The sequence below is a fragment of the Palaemon carinicauda genome, chromosome 13, assembly GCF_036898095.1.
Source record: "Palaemon carinicauda isolate YSFRI2023 chromosome 13, ASM3689809v2, whole genome shotgun sequence".
Taxonomy (NCBI): domain Eukaryota; kingdom Metazoa; phylum Arthropoda; class Malacostraca; order Decapoda; family Palaemonidae; genus Palaemon; species Palaemon carinicauda.
This window is the reverse complement of record NC_090737.1, coordinates 71,764,438-71,787,139: the sequence shown is the minus strand read 5'-3', so window position 1 is coordinate 71,787,139 and position 22,702 is coordinate 71,764,438. Positions and strand designations below refer to the sequence as shown.

The following is a 22,702-nucleotide window of genomic DNA, read 5'->3' as shown; positions in this document are numbered from 1 at the left end:
TGCACACACATGCCCAGAGGAGATAAAAGCACTAATGGGCATACTAATCCAGAGCGGTGCAAAGCAAGATAACCGTATCACTGTTGCTGAAATGTGGAGCAAACAGCATGGGTCTCCCTTATATCGTTCTGCGATGAATGAAAAAAGATTCAATTTCCTCCTGAGGTCACTCAGGTTTGATGACCACACCACATGGAATGAAAGAATGAAGACTTACAAGCTGGCTCCTTGGTGAAACACATGGGAGTGTTTTCTTGATAATTGTCAGAAAAATTATGTGCCAGGAAATGCAATCACTGTTGATGAGCAGATGGTTGGATTTAGGGGACGGTGTCCTTTCCGCTACTATATGCCGAACAAACCAACCAAATATGGCATAAAGATAAATATGGCATGTGATGCTAGGAACAGTTACATGCTAAATGGCATTGTGGACCTTGCTAAACACAGACGGCCCCAAGTAGTTCCTGGTAAACTGGGGGAATATTACACTATGACTCTTACAGAACCCTATTTAGACAGCAACCGTACAATCACAGTGGACAACTGGTTTACTTCGCTGTCCCTGGTGAAAGAGCTGTACAAGAGGAATACCTACCTAATTGGGACTTCAAGAAGGAAAGGGTATGTTCCTAAAATAATGGTGGACAAAAAGTTCACTAGGCCAGTAGATTCCAGCATCTTTCTGTTCCATGAAAATGTGAGTATGGTGTCATTCAAACCGAAAAAGGATAAAATTGTGCTACTGCTGTCATCCAAGCACAACTCTTCTGCTATCGGCAAAAGAAACAAACCTGAAGCAATACACTTTTATAATAAAACAAAGGGAGGAGTGGATGTACTGGACATGATGTGTGCCAGGTACAATTGCAACCGGAAAACCAGACGCTGGCCACTTTACTTGTTTTATGCCATGCTAAATATTGCTGTGATAAATTGCTTTATTCTTAGCAAGCTTCAGCAAAACTGTCAAACAAAATTTAGGCGCCTCTTCATGCACACTCTCGCCAGGGAGTTGGTCCAGCCTTGGGCAGAAAAGAGATTGCAACAGGCTGGGATGAAGTTGTCAGCCAGCCACCTCATCCGTTCCTGCTTCTCTCTAACAAGCAATGAGGAACCCCAGCGCCAGCAGGCAGGCAAAGGGAAGAAGAGATGCAGTATCTGCGAATGGAAAACAGCTAGCCAAACAAGGACATACTGCTCGTACTGTGTGAGGGCAGTCTGTCCGCGACACTACAGTGTCATTTGCAACAAATGTGAAGACGATGATGAGGACATCAAGTAGCAGGTAACTGTATTTGTTTCATATTGCATTCACACATTGAAAATATACTAGAAACAAAGTTATTAGAAAAAAAAAATGTTTTATTGCATATACAAGCATAAAATTCACCAGAACATAGCATCATACCTAAAAAATCAAGTTTATGCTGCTGGAGTGTAAATAATAATAGGTCCGTTTTTATTTATTCCAGGACCAATGTTTTCTGTGGTTCCCAGGATGAACAAGATGCCTAGGGGATTCTTTATAGTTCCTAGTTTATATATTTGAAAATCTTTTTTGCTGAATGACGTGTCTTTTTATCATTATAGTACCTCAATTGATAAGATCTTTTTTATATCAGTTTTTTTCTAATAAATCAAAAATATATTCTGTTAAGTTTAATTGTCATAATTGAGGGTGATATTTGTTCAAGAATATTATTTTTCTACTTTTGTATAGTTTTGGTAAAATAAAGCGTTTGTATATTTTTTTTTTTATTTTTTCCTACAATGATTCCATATGGATACAGGATTTCCTATAGTGTTACGCGCAGGTACGATTTCCTATAAGCCCGTAACTTCCGCTCTAACCCGTGTTGACGCTAAAACATCCCCGTCAGGATTTGAAACCCGCCCTCAGAAAGAGCCGCGTGATCGCAAGGTTAAGACTTCAGCTGTCGGAAAGAAACCTTTTGCACTGCCGGCGGATTTAGCGAAGGTCACACATGTAGACCTAGCACCGGAGCTTAGAGCCTGTTTACAAATCAATTTGCTTAAGGATAACGGTACATTGAACACCATTCATTATTTTCATGCAGTTATATATGACGTCGCATTAAGCCTTTATTATTATTGCCAAGTCGTACAGCAGCATTTTCCAGGTCAATCACTTGCTTTAACCTCAAAGCGTAAATTTAATTTTTACCTTGATAACTTGTCATGTTACTATAATCCCCCTGACATCCTTCAGCTCATGCTGTATATAACCTTTACTTTTAATGCTCCCCTTGCAAACGTTTTTCTTAAAACCGACATCCAAGACTTTCCCAGTCAGAAATACGATGTCCCCATGGACCTAGTTTGTCTCGATTTATCATTCAGGCTGGTGTCAAACAACTTTTCACCTTTTAACGCCGAGAAGGATGTAACCTTTCTCCTTTTGTCAGGCGACGTGTACAAAGTTTTCATTACACCAGTAATTTTATTTGTAAAAACATTTCATGTAAAACGTTGGGTGTCAGACTGGGATTGGGATTCACCCCCATAATTTTTAATTTGTCATTGGCCGGACTTGTTGCTGAACTCGACTGATGTTGGCTCACGTTTTGTTTGCTCTATCCGTACCCCTAGGGTGGGAAGAATTGAGTATTTTTAATCGTTTAATTACCATTACATCATACGCTTAAAGTTAACGCCGATCGTTTACATGTCTTAACGTTTCCACGAAGCATTGCCTGTGGGTTCAATTTTCCCCTAATTCACATTCAAGCCTAACTTTAATTCAATTTATTTTAATTAACGCTGACAGCGTTCTGTTAACTTTAAATGGACGTTGATGTGAAGAACGACTTCACTCTTCATTCAGCCAGTAAGCTTATCTCGCTCATACTAACAAGTAGTTGAATCACATTTGCCGGAACTAACCCCTCTCCCTTTTTTCTCCCCTTTATCCCCAGGGTGTGAAGAATTTTCTTCACTCTTCTTCTTCCAATCTTATCTTTAACTCTCTTCTACTAATACTGTATCTACCCCTTAAACGTTCTCTCTTACATTCAATTTTCTTTAACGAAACATAGGGAGGACTATTCTAAACTAAAGCTTGTTGACAGTGGCGCACGCCATGCTCGTGACGTCACAGCGTAGATACGCACAACAGAGGGCCTTAGTAACCCCGCCGTATGTTGGTTCTTTCCTTAAACTACGTGGGTCGAGATTAAATTCCTAAACTTAATTTTGATATAAATTTCAATATACTGAATTAATACATCTTTTATTTCTCAATACCAATTAAGGTTTGTTAATTTTAAGATGTATGCCCATCGCACCAGCCCATTGCTAATTCTCATTTTAACTATTACATTTTAGCAAACCAGAATACGTAGGATTATTGTATATATAAACTCCCTTAGAGCAGCAAGATTTCTCTAAAGTATTTAGTACAAAATCCTGCCTCCGCTGCACTCCTTGTAACAATACATTGCCCTGTCCTGAAGTCCCGATATGGAACCCCCAATGAAGTACCGTGCGCATCAAGCTCCTCACCTGTCTGGAAAGGTGAAACCAGGTCATCTCCTCGACCTCAGTGTCGGGCCCATTCGTTCTGAAGCCGCCCTGGCCTACTGACCTGCATGGTCAGTGAACCTGTGCACCTCTGGCTCACCCCCTCTCCCAAAACGTGACTCACCAAGGAGTCCTGTGGCTGCCGGCTGGAGACAGTGAAGGAGTGGAACCTGGGAACCATATTACCACAAACAAGGATTCTTGGGGTGGGCCAGAAAAGAGTGCAAAGTGCAACCAGGTCAACAGCCATCACGGGCATAGGACTGATCATCAAAGGAGTGCAGGTACTACAACAATGGCCATTTAGTTTTCCCCCATTTTCTTAGCTTAGACTAATTTTAACTTGCTTAGAATAACTGGCTTTTACACTATTCGGACTGTGTGTGGTGGGATTGTGTGTAAACATTTTTCCGTTATTATTTCTTGCTTGGAGACTAGCACAGTCTCTGGGTCACATGGGCCACGTGCCCGACCCCATTTTGATTATTGATTATTTGCAGACCACGTGTCTAACTAATCATTTTCATTATTTTAAATTGTTTTCAATTTGCATTTCTTTTATGACATTTTTGTGTTGTTAAGATGTCCATTTTCTTTTGATGTAAATTTATAAAATAAATCAATATTAGGTTAATTAAACCTCCTTAGTATTTTTGCTCCCTCATCTATTTAATGTTTAAACTGGGAATATTTGAAGAGTAAACCTAAGTAAGTCTACAGGTGGTAACAGCGAGGAACTTTGCATTAATATATTTGCTTCGAAGGTAAAGATCCTTATCTTTAAACTTTTAAACTACTTTACATCACTGCTCCCAATTTGGATTTTGTCTAATTACATTAACGTAAAATACCTGTCCAGCATCTCATTGGGGTAGCTGGGACGGAGTCGGAACAGAGCTTAAGAATGAGATGACTATAGACCTGACAAAGCTAGAGTAGGCCATAAATTATTTCTAATTCTACGTGTGGAGTTCTCCGGCCTCTGGACAGTAAAATTTCCCCCTTTTGTATTTAAGAGTGATGGTTAGTGAATTGTGACAGTAAAGTATTAGCAGGGTGTTTGTGCCCCGAGAGTAAGTGCTCATATCCTCCCCTGTTGAACTTTATGTAACTGTCATAAGTGTGAGGAATTTTCTTCACTCTTCTTCTTTTAATCGTATTTTTAGCTCTCTTCTACTAATACTATAGCTACCCCTTAAACATTCTCTCCTACATCTAGTTTTCTTTAACGAACATAGGGAGGACTAATCTAAACTTAAACTTGTTGACAGTGGCGCACGCCATGCTCGTGACGTCACAGCGTAGATACGCACAATAGAGGGCCTTAGTCGTAACCCCGGCGTATGTTGGTTCTTTCCTTAAACTACGTGGGTCGAGATTAAATTCCTAAACTGCATTTTTTATATAAATTTCAATACTGCTGAATTAATGCATCTTATATTTCTCAACACCAATTAAGGTTTGTTAATTTTAAGATGTATGCCCATCGCACCAGTCCATTGCTAATTAATCATTTTAAATATTAATTTTTAGCAAGCCAGAATAGGTAGGATTGTTGTATATATAAACTCCCTTAGAGCAGTAAGATTTCTCTAAAGTATTTAGTACAAAATCCTGCCTCCTCTGCACTCCTTGCAACAATATATTGCCCTGTCCTGAAGTCCCGATATGGCACCCCCAATGGATCCGTGCGCAACAAGCTCCTCACCTGTCTGGAAAGGTGAAGCCAGGTGATCTCTTCGACCTTAGCGTCGAGCGCATTCAACTAGAAGTGGCCCTGGCCTACTGACCTCCCTGAGTCCCTGGTCAGTGAATCCGTGCACCTCTGGCTCACCCCCAACCCCCTCTCCCAAAACGTGACTCACCAAGGAGTCCTGTGGCTGCCGGCTGTAGACTGTGAAGGAGTGGAACCTGGGAACCTTAATTACCACAAACGAGGATTCTTGGGGTGAGCCAGGCAAGAGTGCAACGTGCCAATTAGTGCGACAAAACAGCTATCACGGGCATAGGACTAATCTTCAGAGGAGTGCAGGTACTACATCAATGGCCATAGTTATTCTCCCATTATTTAGCTTCGACTAATTTTAACTTGATAGGGAACCTGGCTAATTACAATATTCGGACTGTGTGCGGTGGGATTGTGTGTATATATTTTTTTTCTATACAAATTTTGGCCTTTTGAGACTTACACAGTCTCTGGGTCACATGGGCCACGTGTCCGACCCCATTTTGATTTTTAATTATTGTAGACCACGCGTCTAATCAACTATTTTTCATTATTTGAATTGTATTTCTTTTGATACCATTTTTTGTGTTGTTAAGATGACCGTTTTCCTTTAATGTAAATTTGTGAATAAATCAATATTAGGTTAATTAAACCTTCTTAGTATTTTTGCTCCCTCATTTATTTAATGTTTAAACTGGGAATATTTGAAGAGTAAGTCTATAGGTGGTAACAGCGAGGAACTTTGCATTAATATATTTGCTTCGAAGGTAAAGATCCTTATCTTTAAACTTTTAAACTACTTTACATCACTGCTCCCATTTTGGATTTTGTCTGATTACATTAACGTAAAATACCTGTCAAGCATCTCATTGGGGTAGCTGGGACGGAGCCGGAACAGAGCCTGAGAATGAGATGACTATAGACCTGACAAAGCTAGAGTAGGCCATAAATTATTGATATTTCTACGTGTGGAGTTCTCCGGCCTCTGGACAGTAAATTTCCCTTTTGTATTTAAGAGTGATGGTTAGTGAATTGTGACAGTAAAGTATTAGCAGGGTGTTTGTGCCCCGAGAGTAAGTGCTCATATCCTCCCCTGTTGAACTTTATGTAACTGTTATAAGGAGACTTTCCCGGACTAAGTTCCCACTCAGAACACACACCATAAAAAATTCTCCACAATAAGAAGACTTTCCCGGACTAAGTTCCCATTCAGAACATAAAAAATTCTCCATATATATATATATATATATATATATATATATATATATATATACATATATATATATATATATATATATATATATATATATATATATATATATATATATATATATATAATTATATATTCTAATGCATGTATGTGAGCATGAAAACTTTTTAATAGGAAAATCTAATATAAACTATGCCATTATTTCTATGCTATGTAGATTTTCATGTTTTATATTTCTATACTTCAGGCCATAATAAGAAAGGGTAGTTAAATTATATGCAGAATATGAACAAATATATATTTTATTATTAATGGAAAATGGGCTTGGTATGTATAGTAAATACAGTATATGGAAGTAATGTTCATAGGCAGCCTCCATAGGATAAAAAAAAAAAGATTACTGGTGATATTTAAATCTTATTTTCCTTCTTATTGTCGTCGTCGTCTTGTTGTCATCATCATCATCATCATTGTGAAGAATTTTCATCACTCGTCTTCTTTCAATCGTATTTTTAGCTCTTTTCTACTAATACAGTAGCAGCCCCTTTTACGTTCTCTCCTACATCAAGTTTTCGTTACCAAAACATCGGGAGGACTATTCTAAACTAAATAAACTTTAAAGTAGCGTCCGCTATGCTCGTGAGCTCACAGCGTAGATACGCACACAACAAAGGGCCTTAGTAACCCTGGCGTATGTTGGTTCTTTCCTAAAAACTACGTGGGTGGAGTTTAAATACCTAAACTGAATTATAATATAATTTTCAATACTGCTGAATTAATGCATCTTTTATTTCTCAATACCAATTAAGGTTTGTTAATTTTAAGATGTATGCCCAACGCACCAGCCAATTTGTCGGGAATTTTGAACTGATCATTCAGTGTTGCCAGATGCCCTTGGCAAAATTTCTGTATATTTTGTTCATTTTTTTCTGTAGATTTAATGAAATTTCTGTAGATTACTCATATGTAGCCTACCCTATTTGCTTTCTAATACAAATATTCGAAGAAAAAAAAAAAAAATGATCCTTTTACATGTACAGACAGGCTTTAACGTAATTTTGTAGAATTGTTTTGATGTTTAAATTTGCATAATTAATATAAATGTTAGTCCCTTTATATGTAGACACGCTACCATAATTTTAGAGATTAATAAAGCGACAATGCAAAATTTTCTAGGCCTACAAAGAATGACACTAATGAAAACAAAATTATATGCCATAATTAAAGCTTATGTACAATTCTGGCTGTACCCCTTAATGATATAGGTACTTGGCAAGTTATTAGTAAAACAAAAATATTAGTTCACCTATTGTACTCATAATTACTACACTAGACTGGGAGATATGTTGTTGAAAATTGGTACATGTCCGCTTCGAGACATCGAGTAATGCAATTGAATTGTCCCCGTAACACACAGTACATTTAAGTGTATCATTCATATTCGATTTAAACTCCTTTTTGGATGTACAGATATTAGATTTTAAAAATTACTGCTCTATCAGGGCAATTTCTTGAGAATTTCTGAGTCGTGTGCAACAAAATCCAGTAGATTTATGATGAAAATTAAAAAAATTCTGTATTTCTGTAGATTTGTGGAAAATCCAGTAGAAATACAGATATTTCTGTAGATCTGGCAACACTGATCAGATCATTCGAAAGTCCCGCCATTTAACTCCACAAACGTTACGTTAAATTGAGGGAAGGCTGGAAGATCTCGCGGCCGTTGAGACGAATGACTATGGTCTAGTACGCGACGGTATTAGGGCCTAAACCTAACCACCTGGTAGGGAAGGAGCGGTTGTTAAAGAAATTGAGTATTTGTAATTTATGAATCACAAATGTAACGTCATTTTTTCTATACCACGATGAAAATGTCTTATGTATATGTTTAGAGCCAAGGACTCCCTAAGCTGGTGGATTATGGCAAATTATGGCCTTCAGCCGAATCATTAAACCCCCACTTGTATTTAAAATAAGACTTTAACAGTTTCTCAGTCTTGTGGCAAATAAAGAAGCTTTAACCAACCCCTTATAAATTAATAAGGTAAGAATTCCCTCCCCTCTGCCAAGGACACTTTAGTCAGCACAGGGAATCGGAGTTTTCGTTGGAGCTGCAGAGCTCCGATCGTCCTCTTTTGCCTGGTGTCCCCAGAACAAGTAAGTTGTCTAAATTGTTACGTCTCTGCTCCTTGTATAACCAGGTCGGTTTCCCCATAGTTTTTGTAAGTGTGATGTGAGATTTGTATCTGTATATATTTCGGTGATCCATGTGATTGGGGGTCAGAGTCATTCACTAAATTACGATAGAAAGCCTTGGTATGTGGTCTACCAAGGTATTTTGTTGAAATGGGGTGCATTTTGTTCTTCTTTTAAGTCCAATGTGGACTTAGTGTTTTGCAAGCACGTGAAATTGTTTCAAGTCAGATATTTCATTTATTAAGCAGTGTAAATGTTTTAATATGTTATTCCCCTTTTAAACAACTATTTTTGTAATAAAATTGTAAAGTGTAGCCGTATTTTGTTTGATTCCTGGACGGTTTTGGGAGTCTTACCTCTTCAAGGTCTTGCTATCCGCCCTTAACATTGGGCTTAGAACTTATCATATAATTGTCGAAGTGAAAATCACGACAACTGGTCCTTCGAACCGGATAGCAAGTGCCTCCCAGAGCTAGATAGGAATGCAGTAAAATATGAGCTTTTGAGAGAGAGAGAGAGAGAGAGAGAGAGAGAGAGAGAGAGAGAGAGAGAGAGAGAGAGAGAGAGAGACGTAACAATTAAGGTCCTCAACGTCCCGATGTGCGATCGACCACGTGTCTCTGGTTTTTTAGTGCCCCCATCCTTGTAACTTAAACCTAATTCTGTTCCTAGTTTGCCAAACTCTCCCGAAGTGAAAGTAAAGTAGTCAAAATGGCGGTGGCCACGATTGTGCACATCGAGGCGTCGATGGGCCTCATAGTAGACTTGCTAAGCGAAACGCAACGCGCGCTGATAGAGACATACTCTGAGTCCGTCTATCGGAATCTGGTAACGGAACTGCAGGAAGAGGTCAGACAGCTCAGAGAGCTGTACAAAAATTAGCATGTCAAACTAGAACCTAGTTTGGAAGCCTGAATCAGGCACACGCTGGGTGAAGCTACACGAGCTTCTACCCTTCTATACAATCGTATAGACAAAGTGAAAAGCACTCCAACGGGGAATGTTGCTCTCCCCAAGTTGAAACCGCTGTCTCTCCCCACGTTTGAAGGGGAAGTGCAGGAATACGCTTCGTACCGTGAGCTCTTTACGATACATGTAGATAGAAGAGCCGATTTAGATGATGTATCTAAATTTACCTATTTGTTGGGGACATTAGGCAAAGAGCCGCTTAGAATAGTGAAATCTCTAAGTGTAACCGCCGCGAACCATAGAATAGCGTTAGATCTTCTAGATAAACAATATGGCAATGTACATCAGACGCTCGTGATTTTGCACCGAAAATTAGCTAACATATTTGTGCCGTCACTAGACCCCGTAGAGCTCAAAAGGTTCCGTTTCGAGTTAACAATCATAATTGAACAAATTAAAAGGTTGAGTAAAGTTGATATAGGCCAGGGCATGGTCATGAGCCTCATAAATAAAAAATTATCAGAGGGAAAGCTCTACAGAAAAGTGGTCGAGCATTTAAGAAAATGTGATTACACACTAGAAGAGTTCTTTGAAGCAATAGATTTTATTATAAGAATGCTCGAAGACGATGCGTTGCAAAGAGGCGACAGACTTGAGCATGATAAAAGACCAGACAACAGTGTAAGACCGAAATCCAAACCTGTCCACAATAATTCTTGCCCATTTTGTAGCGAACGGCACCCGCCTCACGGATGTCTCCAAGTAACTGACGTAGCTGCCAGACGTCGCATTTTACTTAAAAGGGGCCTCTGCTTCAATTGTACAAAGTCAGTTCATCATAGTGATAAATGTCCCGTCCCAAATTCTTGCAAAATTTGTAATGCCAACCACCACACCGCAATTTGCGATGATTACAATGCAGGAAGACGACCGCAATCGATCACAAATACTGTAGTAGCAATAGTCAATCAACAACGTCCCGCCCCGTAGTGAATGCGACGCCTATACAGCACAAAACTGCCCCCCGTCCATCCAAGGCTAAAGTGGAATTTAAACCATGCAAAAGCGCAAAGATTGCACAGAAGTCTGACGTAGACCTCCCATGCACCCTATTGCCAACGGCTATGGCAGAAATCCATCAGAAACAAGGTAGCAAGCGAGTCCGCCTATTCCTCGACTCCGGAAGCCAAAGGAGCTTCATATCGGCGAAAATCGCGAATAAATTAGGCCTACCGGTGGTAGGACGAGTATCATTGAATATAGCTCCATTTGGCTCCGCAGAAATAAGTGGACAATACAATGTAGTGAGTTGTAGGGTTGAGATGGGAAAAAGAACCGTGCGAATGAAGCTAGTGGCACACGAAAACGTAGACGTCCCAATACATAACGCTGGTTATGTAAAGGTCAGACAGCATCTGTTGAGCAAGGGAGTCACGTTAGCCGATCTAGCAAACAAGTCCGATATACTGAAAAATATCCACATATTAGTAGGGGCTGATTATTTTAGCTACTTTATTATAGGTGTAGAGAAGGTGGATGGGATCAATCTTTTCCTGACCCATAATGGTATGGCCCCATATGGGAAGGTGCCGCAGTGGCTATTGCAGGGGGAAAGGATTGAACAGGTAAAAACGCTTAGTGTGTGCAAAATCATGAACGAACCATATCAGTTTGACGTAGATGAATGGTGGCGTTCGGACCGTGTTGGCATCGCCCCATCTGAGCAATACACTTTTCGCGAGGCGGAAGCCATGCGAAAGGTGTCGCAAAGTGTTGTGAAAAAGCCTGAGGGATATCAGGTTAGCCTACCATTCGGGTCGGATGCTAGGCCAGATACGAACTATCGAAACGCTGTAGCGCAGTTAGAGTCGTTGCAAACTAAATTCAGGAAGGATAGGGAATATTTTGATCAATACCAGGGAGTGATAGATAAATATATTGAAGCGGGTTTTATATCTGAAGTGAAAGAACCCAAGGTGGAAGGTTATTATATGCCGCACTTTGGAATCAGGAAAGATAGCCGCACCACCCCCCTTAGAATTGTGTTCAATGCCTCGGCGAAATCAAAGGGTAGTAAGTCATTGAATGAATGCCTCTTACATGGCCCCAATCTAGTAGAATTAGCGTATCATTTGATCATAAGGTTTAGGTTGAACCAATATGCTATGTTAGCTGACATCAGCAAAGCCTTCCATCGTGTCTTGTTGGATCCTCGTGATACCAAATACACACGATTTCTGTGGCGCGAGGCAGCAGGTCGAGCGCTTACCTTCGCCTTTAGAGTCGTGGTGTTCGGCATCACGGCAAGTCTATTTTTGTTACAACAAGTGTTAAATTATCATTTCAAAGGGGAAGGTAGGCCAGATTTGGTGAAGTCTTTTTATGTGGATAATTATCTGGCCACTTTCGAAAATCTAGAGAGCATGAGGCAAGAGCATGAGTCTGTCAATGACATCTTAAAAGGGGCGGGTATGCCTTTAGAAGGGTGGGCGTCCAATCACTTGACCTTCGATAGCGAGAAACAGTGGAGAGAGCCTGTGAGTGTGAACGTGCTTGGGCTGCGATGGGTCCGGGACGTAGACAGATTGTGTGTGAAAGAAAGCAAGAGTATCTGTGAGTTGGGGGAGGGATGGGTGCCTACGAAGCGTAGGGTACTTTCCTTGTTGGTCTCAATTTACGATCCGATAGGTTTGATAAGCCCATTATTTGTAAGAGGAAAACTTTTCCTCCAACAACTATGGGAGGATGACGTGGGTTGGGATGATGTGTTAAAAGGAGAAAAAGCTAGAGAAGCGAGTGAGTTGTTGAGTGATTTGAAAGTGGTGAACGAAATCCCTTTTCCAAGAACGATAGGTAGGAAAGGTTTAGAACTCCCTGTATTCACCGATGCCAGCAGTAAGGCATACGGCACAGTGGCATATACCAGGGACGACTGCAATCAGGTAAGCCTAATAACTAGTAAAATGAGGATCACTCCGAAGGGAATGAACAAATTGACAATTCCCAAGCTAGAACTGCTAGCATTGTTGCTAGGCAGCAGATTAGCAAAGACCCTCAAAGAGCTGATAGAGCCACGAGAGATAGTCATGTGGACTGACAGTAAGGTCACGTTGGCATGGGTAGCATCTCCCGAGGCCAAGGACCACAAGAACATCTTTATATCTAACCAAGTGGCGGAGATTGTTTTTCTTCAGCAGGTTTGTCGATTCAGTCTGAACCATATCCCCAGTAAACAGAACTCTGCTGATGTCCTGTCCAGAGGTGCAACGACGCAACAACTGCTAGATAACTCCCTTTGGAGGAACGGTCCAGAATTCCTCAGGACCACGGGAAAGCCTGTTCCTTGCAAGGAGGAAGATCCAACCCATGAAATCACTACAGTAGTGGCGGTGCAAGAACTGAGGGAGGAAATGAGTCCTGCCCCCCCAGGAGAGATATGGGAAATTCTACAAAGGGAAGTAGAATTCCAATTCTTGTTGAGAGTTGTTGGGGTAATCAAAAGGTTTACAAAATTAGAACGGCATCCGTTCAGTATTGTTGTACAACTAGAGCAAAAACATTATTTGCCTACAGTTTATGCTTACTTAGAGGGCGGAGTCAGGCCCCCTCGTGAAGTTGCTAATTTTGTCAGACAATTGAATCTAGTATTAATTGATAGTATTATTTGTACTAGGGGACGAGTGTCCCAAGTAGAGGAAACTAATCACTTAATTCTCTTGCCAGCCAAAGGGCATTTAGTCAGGATTTATTTAAGATATTTACACCGTTTGCACTTGCATTGTGGGGTGAATACACTCATGGGTATCTTTCGACAGAAATGCTGGGTGGCGGGTCTACGTTCCATTGCGAAGCAGACCGTGCGACAATGTCCAGAATGCTTACGAGCCTTCCAGCCTCTGTTGAGACAGCCACCACCACCCCCTCTACCGAAGGAGAGGACCACCCTCACAAAACCCTTTACAGCAGTCGGAGTGGACCACACAGCGGCCATACAGACTGAAACGCGGCCAGGCTACATACTGATCGTGACATGCATGGCCAGCAGGGCTGTGTACCTCGATTTCTGCCCCTCCCTGGAAGCGGAAGAATTCGTATTAGCCCTAAGACGATTTTGCGCCACCCACGGTGCCCCGCAGTTCATCACGTCTGATAACCATCAAACTTTCAAAACTGCCAGCCACCTCCTTCAGGGACTCTACGAAGAAGATGAAGTCCACCAGTTCCTGAGGAGAACGGGCATAAAGTGGCGATTTCAGACGCCCCGTGCACCTTGGAAAGGTGGGTTCTTCGAGCGCCTGATCGGGGTAACGAAACAGACGCTCCAGATAGCCCTTGGAAAGAAGTACCTACCAGACGCCCATGTACTAACCCTTGTGAAAGAAGCAGAGGCAGTGGTGAATAATCGGCCGCTTATGTACAGCGGCGACCTGTGCGAGGATGAAGTCCTCACCCCCTCCCATTTGCTAAGAGGACACCCAGTCCACCTCATGGCACCGATCTTGCCGGACGACCACCTCAACGCGACCTTCACCTCCTGGAGGCTACGTGATCGCTACCTAAAACTGACAGACTCTTTGAAAGCCTTCCGAGAGAGGTGGAGAAGGGAATATTTGAGTGCCTTGAGAGCCCGGCACGACTGTCAGTCTGGGGAACCCTCCAAGCTGCACCCTGGAGACGTCGTGCTGGTAAAACAAGAAAATCAAACCGTCACACTGTCTTTCCATTCCACTAAAGAAGGAAAAGGAAATAGCAGGATCTGTCAAGAGACTCCTCAAATTCAAACGGATTTCAAGACGACAACAGGAACGGGTGCTCAGGTCCCTTCAGTTCGCTTCAGTGACAGACCCAGTGCTACGAGCACAGCTAAAAGATGCATCGGGAGTCTGGAGAAGATACGTATCAAACGCTCGAAGAGATCTCAAGAGACCTCTGCGAACCCGGCTTCGATCACTCCTCAAGCTGTGGTCGGAGGCAAAGAACCTGAAAAGGTTGGTACATCTTCAGCTACCGCCTCCCTCGGTCGTTATCCATACAGATGCATCGCTAGAAGGATGGGGGGGGGGGTGTCACTCCCATCAGCGCCAAGTTCAAGGAACATGGTCTCCTTTATTCAAGACGTTTCACATCAACATCTTGGAGGCCATGGCAGTTCTTCTCACCCTGAAGAGGCTGTCTCCACGTCCCTCAATCCACATCCGACTGACCCTGGATAGCGACATCGTGGTCAGATGTCTCAACCGTCAGGGCTCAAGATCGCCCCAACTCAACCAAGTGTTACTGCCCATCTTCCGCCTTGCGTAGAAGAAAAGATGGCACCTCTCAGCAGTTCACCTACAAGGATTCCGCAACGTGACAGCGGATGCTCTATCCAGGACAGCCCCGATAGAGTCAGAATGGTCCCTAGATGCAGACTCATTCTCCTTCATCTCTCAAGAAGTCCCAGAACTGCAGATCAACCTCTTCACAATGAGCGACAACAAACAACTTCCTCGCTAAGTGGCCCCATACGAGGAACCCCAAGCGGAAGCAGTGGACGCCATGTCCCTGGATTGGAACAGATGGACCAAGATTTACCTGTTCCCTCCACCCAACCTTCTGCTAAGAGTCCTCACCAAGCTGAGATCCTTCCAAGGAATAGCGGCCCTAGTGGCCCCGGAGCAACTGGTTCCCATTGATCCTGGAGTTATAACCCAAGCTAATTTCCCTGCCGGACCCAGTTCTAACCCAACAAGTTCAGAAGTCGACTGTCTTCGCTTCATCAAAGAAAACCCGAGACCTTCATCTCATGATTTTCTCTCCCTAGCCGTCAAGAAGAGGTTTGGGATCTCGAAGAAAAGCTTAGACTTCTTAGAGGAATACAAAACAAAATCTACCAGAAGACAATACGAGTCATCTTGGAAGAAATGGATGTCCTTTGTCAAGGCTAGAAATCCTACAGAAATATCAATGGATTTTTGTTTGTCCTTCTTCATTCACCTTCATGGACAAGGCTTGGCAGCCAACACGATTTCCACCTGCAGATCGGCCCTGACAAGACCCTTACTATATGCCTTCCAGATAGACCTGTCTAGTGACATCTTTAACAAGTTGCCGAAGGCATGTGCTAGACTCAGACCCGCACCCCCGCCGAGACCCGTCTCCTGGTCTCTTGACAAGGTGCTCTATTTTGCCTCAAGTTTGGACAATGAAACTTGCCCTCTGAAAGATTTGACTCAAAAAGTGATTTTCTTATTTGCTCTCGCCTCGGGAGCTAGAGTTAGTGAAATTGTGGCATTATCAAGGGAAGAAGGTCAGATCCAGTTCGCAGAAACAGGCGAGCTCACCCTCTTTCCTGACCCAACGTTTCTCGCCAAGAATGAGCTACCCACCAAAAGGTGGGGTCCCTGGAGAATCTGCCCTCTGAAGGAGGATATCTCTGTGCCCAGTGGAGAGCCTAAAGGTCTATCTTCGAAGAACTTCGGACTTCGGTGGACGACAGCTCTTTAAAGGGGAAACATCGGGTTCTGATTTGTCACTCAAACAACTTAGGGCGAAGATCACCTACTTTATTCGCAGAGCGGATCCTGACAGTACACCCGCAGGTCACGATCCCAGGAAAGTCGCCTCTTCCCTGAATTTCTTCCAGTCAATGGACTGCGAAAGTCTTCCCTCATTCACAGGCTGGAAGTCTTCAAGAGTGTTTTTCAAACACTATGTGAAGCAGGTGCACGAATTGAAACGCTTCGTGGTAGCTGCAGGTAGTGTGTTAAAACCTGCTGCTTGGTGCTGCGATGAACAGTGAGTTATTTGGGACTCTAACTCTAAGGGTGTCTGTGTTGACCCTAGTGCGCAACATAGTGAAAATAGTCCCACCAAGTGACACTACGGATTGTTCTTATACTAAGGTGAAGTCGCATAGACTAGAACACGTGTGCCACATGTTCCTAACATTCTAGAAAGACTTTATAATTCTTATGGAATTAACGTGTGTGATGGCAAGTTTTCCTTTTCAGATACCACAGTCTATGGAACTGATTTGCATTCCATTACAATTTACATTTATTACTTTTATGTATGCTAATTCTTATTTATGCCCAAATACAAGAATTTGCTTTACTCAAGCGTCTTATTTCTCCCTAATATTGTAATAAAATACTGTTTGAGAGCTTTAATTCCCTCTATAATATGTAAATATATCTGAACCATGAAATACTATTGTTCCTTATATATACAAACTCAACTTGACTAAGGTAATTTGTTCCAACACGTTGCACTTACCTTATCTTCTATCTGGCTCTGGGACCGGCAGGTACTTCTGATGCTGGGTGAGTTTCTTTATCAAGTAACTTCGAGACTTTCCATAAGTCCAATAGGACTCATCCCTGCCGGGGGGGGGGGAGGCAGAAAGTGGTAACATAGCACATGTTTATCTGAGGTGACATATACCGGTAATGTCACAAGGTCTCTGTGGTCATTAGACCAAAAGAATATTGTCTAGAAGTCGAAGGCACTACAAAAAGGGAAAAATCCATGACACATTAATTCTCTGGTACACTTCCATCAGGACGACATGGCCTAAGCCCAAAAAACGGATTTTGAGCGAAGCGAAAAATCTATTTTTGGGTGAGATAGCCATGACGTCCTGATGGAAGGTTCCTTCAGTAGCTTCCTGAGGGTAAATATGACTACAGTAGATATTCCCAGAGAATTAAACTAAAGGTTTCACAGAATTCTAACTTCTGGCGCGAGTACCATAAAGGTTTCCCTTTAGGATATCGTATATCAACAGGGGACATATGCTTGACACGCCACATAGCTATCTGCACCCCACATAGCGTTTATGCTTCGAGGGGGAAGGTGGCAAGTTATAGGAGGACCCGTTGCAAAGTTATCCTCCTGCGTTACTGTTACTGTACCTCGCGACGTAAGCAAGCGGCAGCCATAGCTGTCCGCCATCTTGACTGATGTCACATCCGCCCGCTTCATCCCTTTATCCGTAGCATATCATGCCAGTTGTGTTTTTCCCAGTGTTCGCTATTTTCAGCATTATGTCGTAATCTTAGCTATCTCACCCAAAAATAGATTTTTCACTTTGCTCAAAATCCATTTTTTGGGCTCAAGCCATGACGTCCTGATGGAAGGTTCTTTCAGTAGCTTCCTTGAGTATATTTGACTACAGTGGATATTCCCAGAGAATTAAACTAAAGGTTATCACAGAATTCTAACTTCTGGTGCGAGTACCCTAAAGGTTTCCCTCTAGGATATCGTATATCAACAGGGGACGCATGTATTAACACGCCACATAGCTATCTACACCCCATATAGAGTTAACACTTCGATATGGAAAGGTGGTTGAGTAACTGGGGAGCCGTTCCACAGTTACACTCATCCGTGGCTGCTTTCGGTACTCGAGACGTAAACAAATGGGCGCCATTGCTAAATGACGTCACGTCCGTCCTCATCCTTTAGCCTGTAGCTTCTTTGCTTAGTCGGATTTTTCCAAGTGCTTACTTTTATCAGCTTACATCACCGTTATGTCGCTACCTTCAGCCTCGCCTTCTGCTGGAAAGTTGAGTACCAGGTCCCAGTATTGTTTAAATAAGCTCTAGCCGTAAAATAGCTTCTACTTTTCGTAAAATATTGCGTTTTGTGGCAGAGCTGTGCCGATACCGGACACGCCATTTTATGGTGCCGCTGTTCATGTTGTATGCTTTATTTAGTTAGCCAGAACAGCCCCCTCCAGTTCTTTAACTAATTAATATTATTAGTTATTTAGTCTTCATAGCTAGGAAATATTTATATCGTGTTTTAGCGCTCATCAGACTCGGTCGCTGTTCGACCCCATACTAGATCGCTAGCTTAGCCCCTAGGCTGGACAGCCTAGTGCTTGTTTTCATGCATGATATATACCAGTGTTCCTAGGTTAAGTTATGAAGATTGTGGCATTATTAAACATACTATTTTTCTGTGATGTAAGTGTTTTCGCCTTCGGGGACCATATAAGGGACAGTGTTGATTGTGTAACATCCCCTCTTAACCTAATGTAGGAACCCTTATATGCTCCCTAATCCCCCTGCCTGCGGGCATTCCCTCTGGGTAGTCTTGCTTTCCCTTCTATATAGGGGAATCTTGTCTACAACCAGAGTATTTATTGCTTCTCTGCCTCCCCTAAGAGAATGACCCTCCCTTAGGGTCGTGCCTGAGAGATTAGGAAAGGCCCTGCCCTTCCTCAGTTGCATCTGGTTGGGTTACTCCTTCCTCCCTGTAACTAGCGATGTGTCTTTCAAGCTTTCCTAGCCTAGGAGTTAGTCCTCCTACTCTAGGTTAAGCGCTAGGAGTTGACTCTGCCTTATTATAGTTTGAGACGGTACATCTGTACCGTTCTCATTCAGGGCTACCTACCCTAGGCTAGGGAGCGTTCTCCCTTACCTTGGTGGCCGTTCTCATGCAGAGTCTCCTTTTGGAAAGACCTTGTAATGTATTGAGAAACACTACTCTCTCATTCTACTATGTTAAACCTTTGAGTTGTTTTTGTTGTCTCCCCCGCCATCCACGAACTGTGACGCCAGCAGAAGCATGGGTCTGCTTACTTGTATTTGATATACCAGAATAAAGTACGTGAATTACCAACCTGTCTTCTTGGTACCTAAGTACTAAAGGGACGAGGATGCAACAGTGGCGACGAGGAAGAACCCAGTGTACAAAGAGGTATGTCATATGGAAGCAGAGTTAGTGTACCAACGACAGCCGGCCGTATCTAGCCTAGCACACCCAGTTTAGGCCAGGCCAACGTCCAGACTCCAGTGAGTAGCCTGAGTTCAGCTGTAATTGTTGGGGACTACTGATTTACCGAAGTTCCATACCCAGTCAGGAAGGATGGCAACAGCAAGGAGACCGGCAATTCCCGAATTAAATCCAGATAAGTCGGAATTATCTGGTTGGCTGGATCTATTTTCCATGAATTGTGAAGTAAACGAAGTAACCGAGGCGACAGCAAAAAGGGCTTTGTTGCTTTCTTCAGTGGGAGTAGAGACTTTTTTCCACGATCTGTTAGTTAACAGCACCGAAATTGCCGTCTGCAGTTCCTTTTGATGACCTAGTAAATCAACTTAAGTCTCATTTCATAACGAAACCAAGTTATCATAGAGCATTATGTGATTTCCTACAGAGGAAGAAGAAAAGTAGTGCGTCAGTGAAGGAATATTATGCAGAACTTGAATTATTAGCTCAACAGTGTGAATTTAATAATGAGTTTGACCGAAGGTTGAAGGAACAGTTATTGGTTGGTATTGATAATGAAGTATATTTTAAGGTTTTATTAGCTGATCCTTTTGAGTTTAAATCCATCTCCTCTCGTGATTTACTTGCCAAGGTTACCAATTTAGAAACTGCCTATGTTACCGAGTGTAGTCCTACTTCAAGTTCTTTTACAGATAATAGGCCATCAGGTACCGTTAACAAGGTTAGGCATAAAGTAACTAGGCCTAGGCCTAATTCTAGTGCAGACTCTAAGGGGAGAGGTAAGAGTGATTATGGTAAAGCTCAAGGTAAATGCATTCATTGTGGGCGTGATAACCATTTAGCTAATAATTGTAAATTTAAGAATGCTAAATGTTATTACTGTGGCAAGGAAGGCCATGTGAGTACAGTGTGTTCCAATAAAAAGGTTAGAAATAAATCTAGGAATGTTAATACGAGTCTACTAGTAAGTATATTCCTGTTAATGAAAATTTTCATGATTCTTATGATTTATTGAAACTTTTTGATTTTGATGTGAATTCTATTAACTTTGTCGATGATTATGAGGAACCTTATAGAGAAATTTTGAGGTTAAATGGGTTTCCCCTAGAATTTGAATTAGACACAGGCAGTGGTGCATCCACTATTTCACGGCAGGATGCTAATAAATTGAATTTTTGGGCTCAAGCCATGACGTCCTGATGGAAGGTTCCTTTTGGTAGCTTCCTTGGGTATGTTAACTACAAGGATATTCCCAGAGAATTAAACCACAGGTTATCACAGAATTCTTACTTCTGGTGCGAGTATCCTAAAGGTTTCCCTTTAAGACATCGTATATCAACAGGGGACGCATGTATTAACACGCCACGTAGCTATCTGCACCCTATATAGAGTTAACACTTCGATATGGAAAGGTGGAGAATAACTGGGGAGCCGTTCCACAGTTACACTCGTCCGTGGCTACTTTTGGTACTCGAAACGTAAACAAACGGGCGCCATTGCTAAATGACGTCACGTCCGTCCCCATCCTTCTGCTTGTAGCTACCTTGCTTAGACGGATTTCCCCTTGTGCGATTTTTATCGACTTGCATCGCCATTATGTTGCTACCTTCTGCTTCGCCTTCTTCTGGAAAGTTGAGTACCAGGTCCCAGTATTGTTTAAATAAGCTCTGGCCGTAAAGTAACTTATACTTTTCGTAATATTTCGTGTTTTGTGGCGGAGCTGTGCTGCTACCGGACACGCCATTTTATGGCGTCGCTGTTCTCTTGCATGCCTTATTTAGCTAGTCAGAACAGCTTTTTCCGGCCTCTTAACTAATCGATATTGTTAGTTATTTAGTCTTCATAGCTAGGAACTTCATATACAGTGAAGTAGTGACACCATATTTACCTATTTATTCAACATGTATATTCAGACTTTTAAAACCTTCCCTTGTACGTAGTACTGTTAACAAACTACCCTTTAATGTACAGAACACTTAATGCATGTACTACAGTACCCTAAACTAAAACAGGCACAAATATTAAAGGCAATTTTATATCATGCGTTTCCTAAACACGCTAAAAAGCACGTTAAAAAATGGCAACCAATGTTTTGTTTACATTTATCTCTGATCATAATGAAGAAACAAACTGGAGGTAGAGCTTTGCTTATTACCCAGACATATTTCCAATACTATTCCCTTAGAACTACATCACATCTTCCTACTTTAGATATATATATATATATATATATATATATATATATATATATATATATATATATATATATATATATATGTGTGTATATATATATATATATATATATATATATATGTGTGTGTGTATATATATATATATATATATATATATATATATGTATACACATATACATACCTACATATATACATACATACATATATACATAAATACATGCATACATATATATATATATATGTTACTGTATATATATGGGTTATGGAAAAAATCTGCGAAGTGGTGAATCCGCGATGGTCGAACCGCGAAGTAGCGAGGGTTCACTGTATCGTGTTTTAACGCTCTATTATCCGGTCATCGCTTTACCCCATACTAGATTATTAGCTTAGCCCCTAGGCTAGATTGCCTAGCTCTTGTGTTCATGCATGATATATTCCAGTGATCCTAGGTTAAGTTATGAAGATAGTGGCATTATTTACCATACTGTTGACTGTGATGCAAGTGTTTTTCGCCTTCAGGGACCATATAGGGGACCGGTTTGATTGCGTACCTTTCTAACCTAACCTAAATGTAGGAACCCCTATATGCTCCCTTCATCCCCTGCCTACGGGCATTCCCTCTGTGTGGCCATGCTTCCCCTTCTATATAGGGGAATCTTGTCCACAATCAGAGTATTTATTGCTTCTCTGTCTACCTTTAGGGAATGATCCCCCCTTAGGGTTGCGACCGAGAAAGAGGAACAGCTCTCTCCTTCCTCAGTTGCTTATGGTTAGGTTACTTACCCTTCCATGCAACTTGTGATGTGTCTTTCAGCCTACCTAGCATGGTATTTAACACTCCTTATCTAGGTTAGGCCTTGGGGGGGGGGCTAGTTCTGTACTGTTATAGTTTGAGACGGTACTCTTGCACCGTTCTCATTCTGGTTACCTACCCTAGTCTAGGGAGCGTCCTCCCTTCCTTGGTGGCCGTTCTTGTACAGAGCCTCCCCTATGGAAGACCCCTCTTCTTCTCCCTCCCCACCTATCTCTTTGGTGTAGGGTGGCCTATACACATCTGTCCCTAGTCCTACAACTCCTCCCTTGGGTGGAATGATAGGGCTATCTTGATCTCCTGTTGAGAGGGCCACTCTGGTACATATACCCTTCATAGCGTTCTATGGGGGTAGCCACTGGCAGCGATTTGTCCAACAGGGGGTTCCCCCTCCT

The 22,702-nt window shown here is 42.0% G+C and overlaps 1 protein-coding gene across 1 annotated transcript; it reads left to right on the top strand.

The window, feature by feature from the left end:
* Positions 1 to 349: 349 nt before the first annotated feature.
* On the top strand, positions 350 to 1,285 carry LOC137651652 (piggyBac transposable element-derived protein 4-like). Its single transcript, XM_068384871.1, has one exon. It carries the CDS (start codon positions 350 to 352, stop codon positions 1,283 to 1,285), a length of 936 nt encoding a protein of 311 aa, XP_068240972.1.
* Positions 1,286 to 22,702: the final 21,417 nt, after the last annotated feature.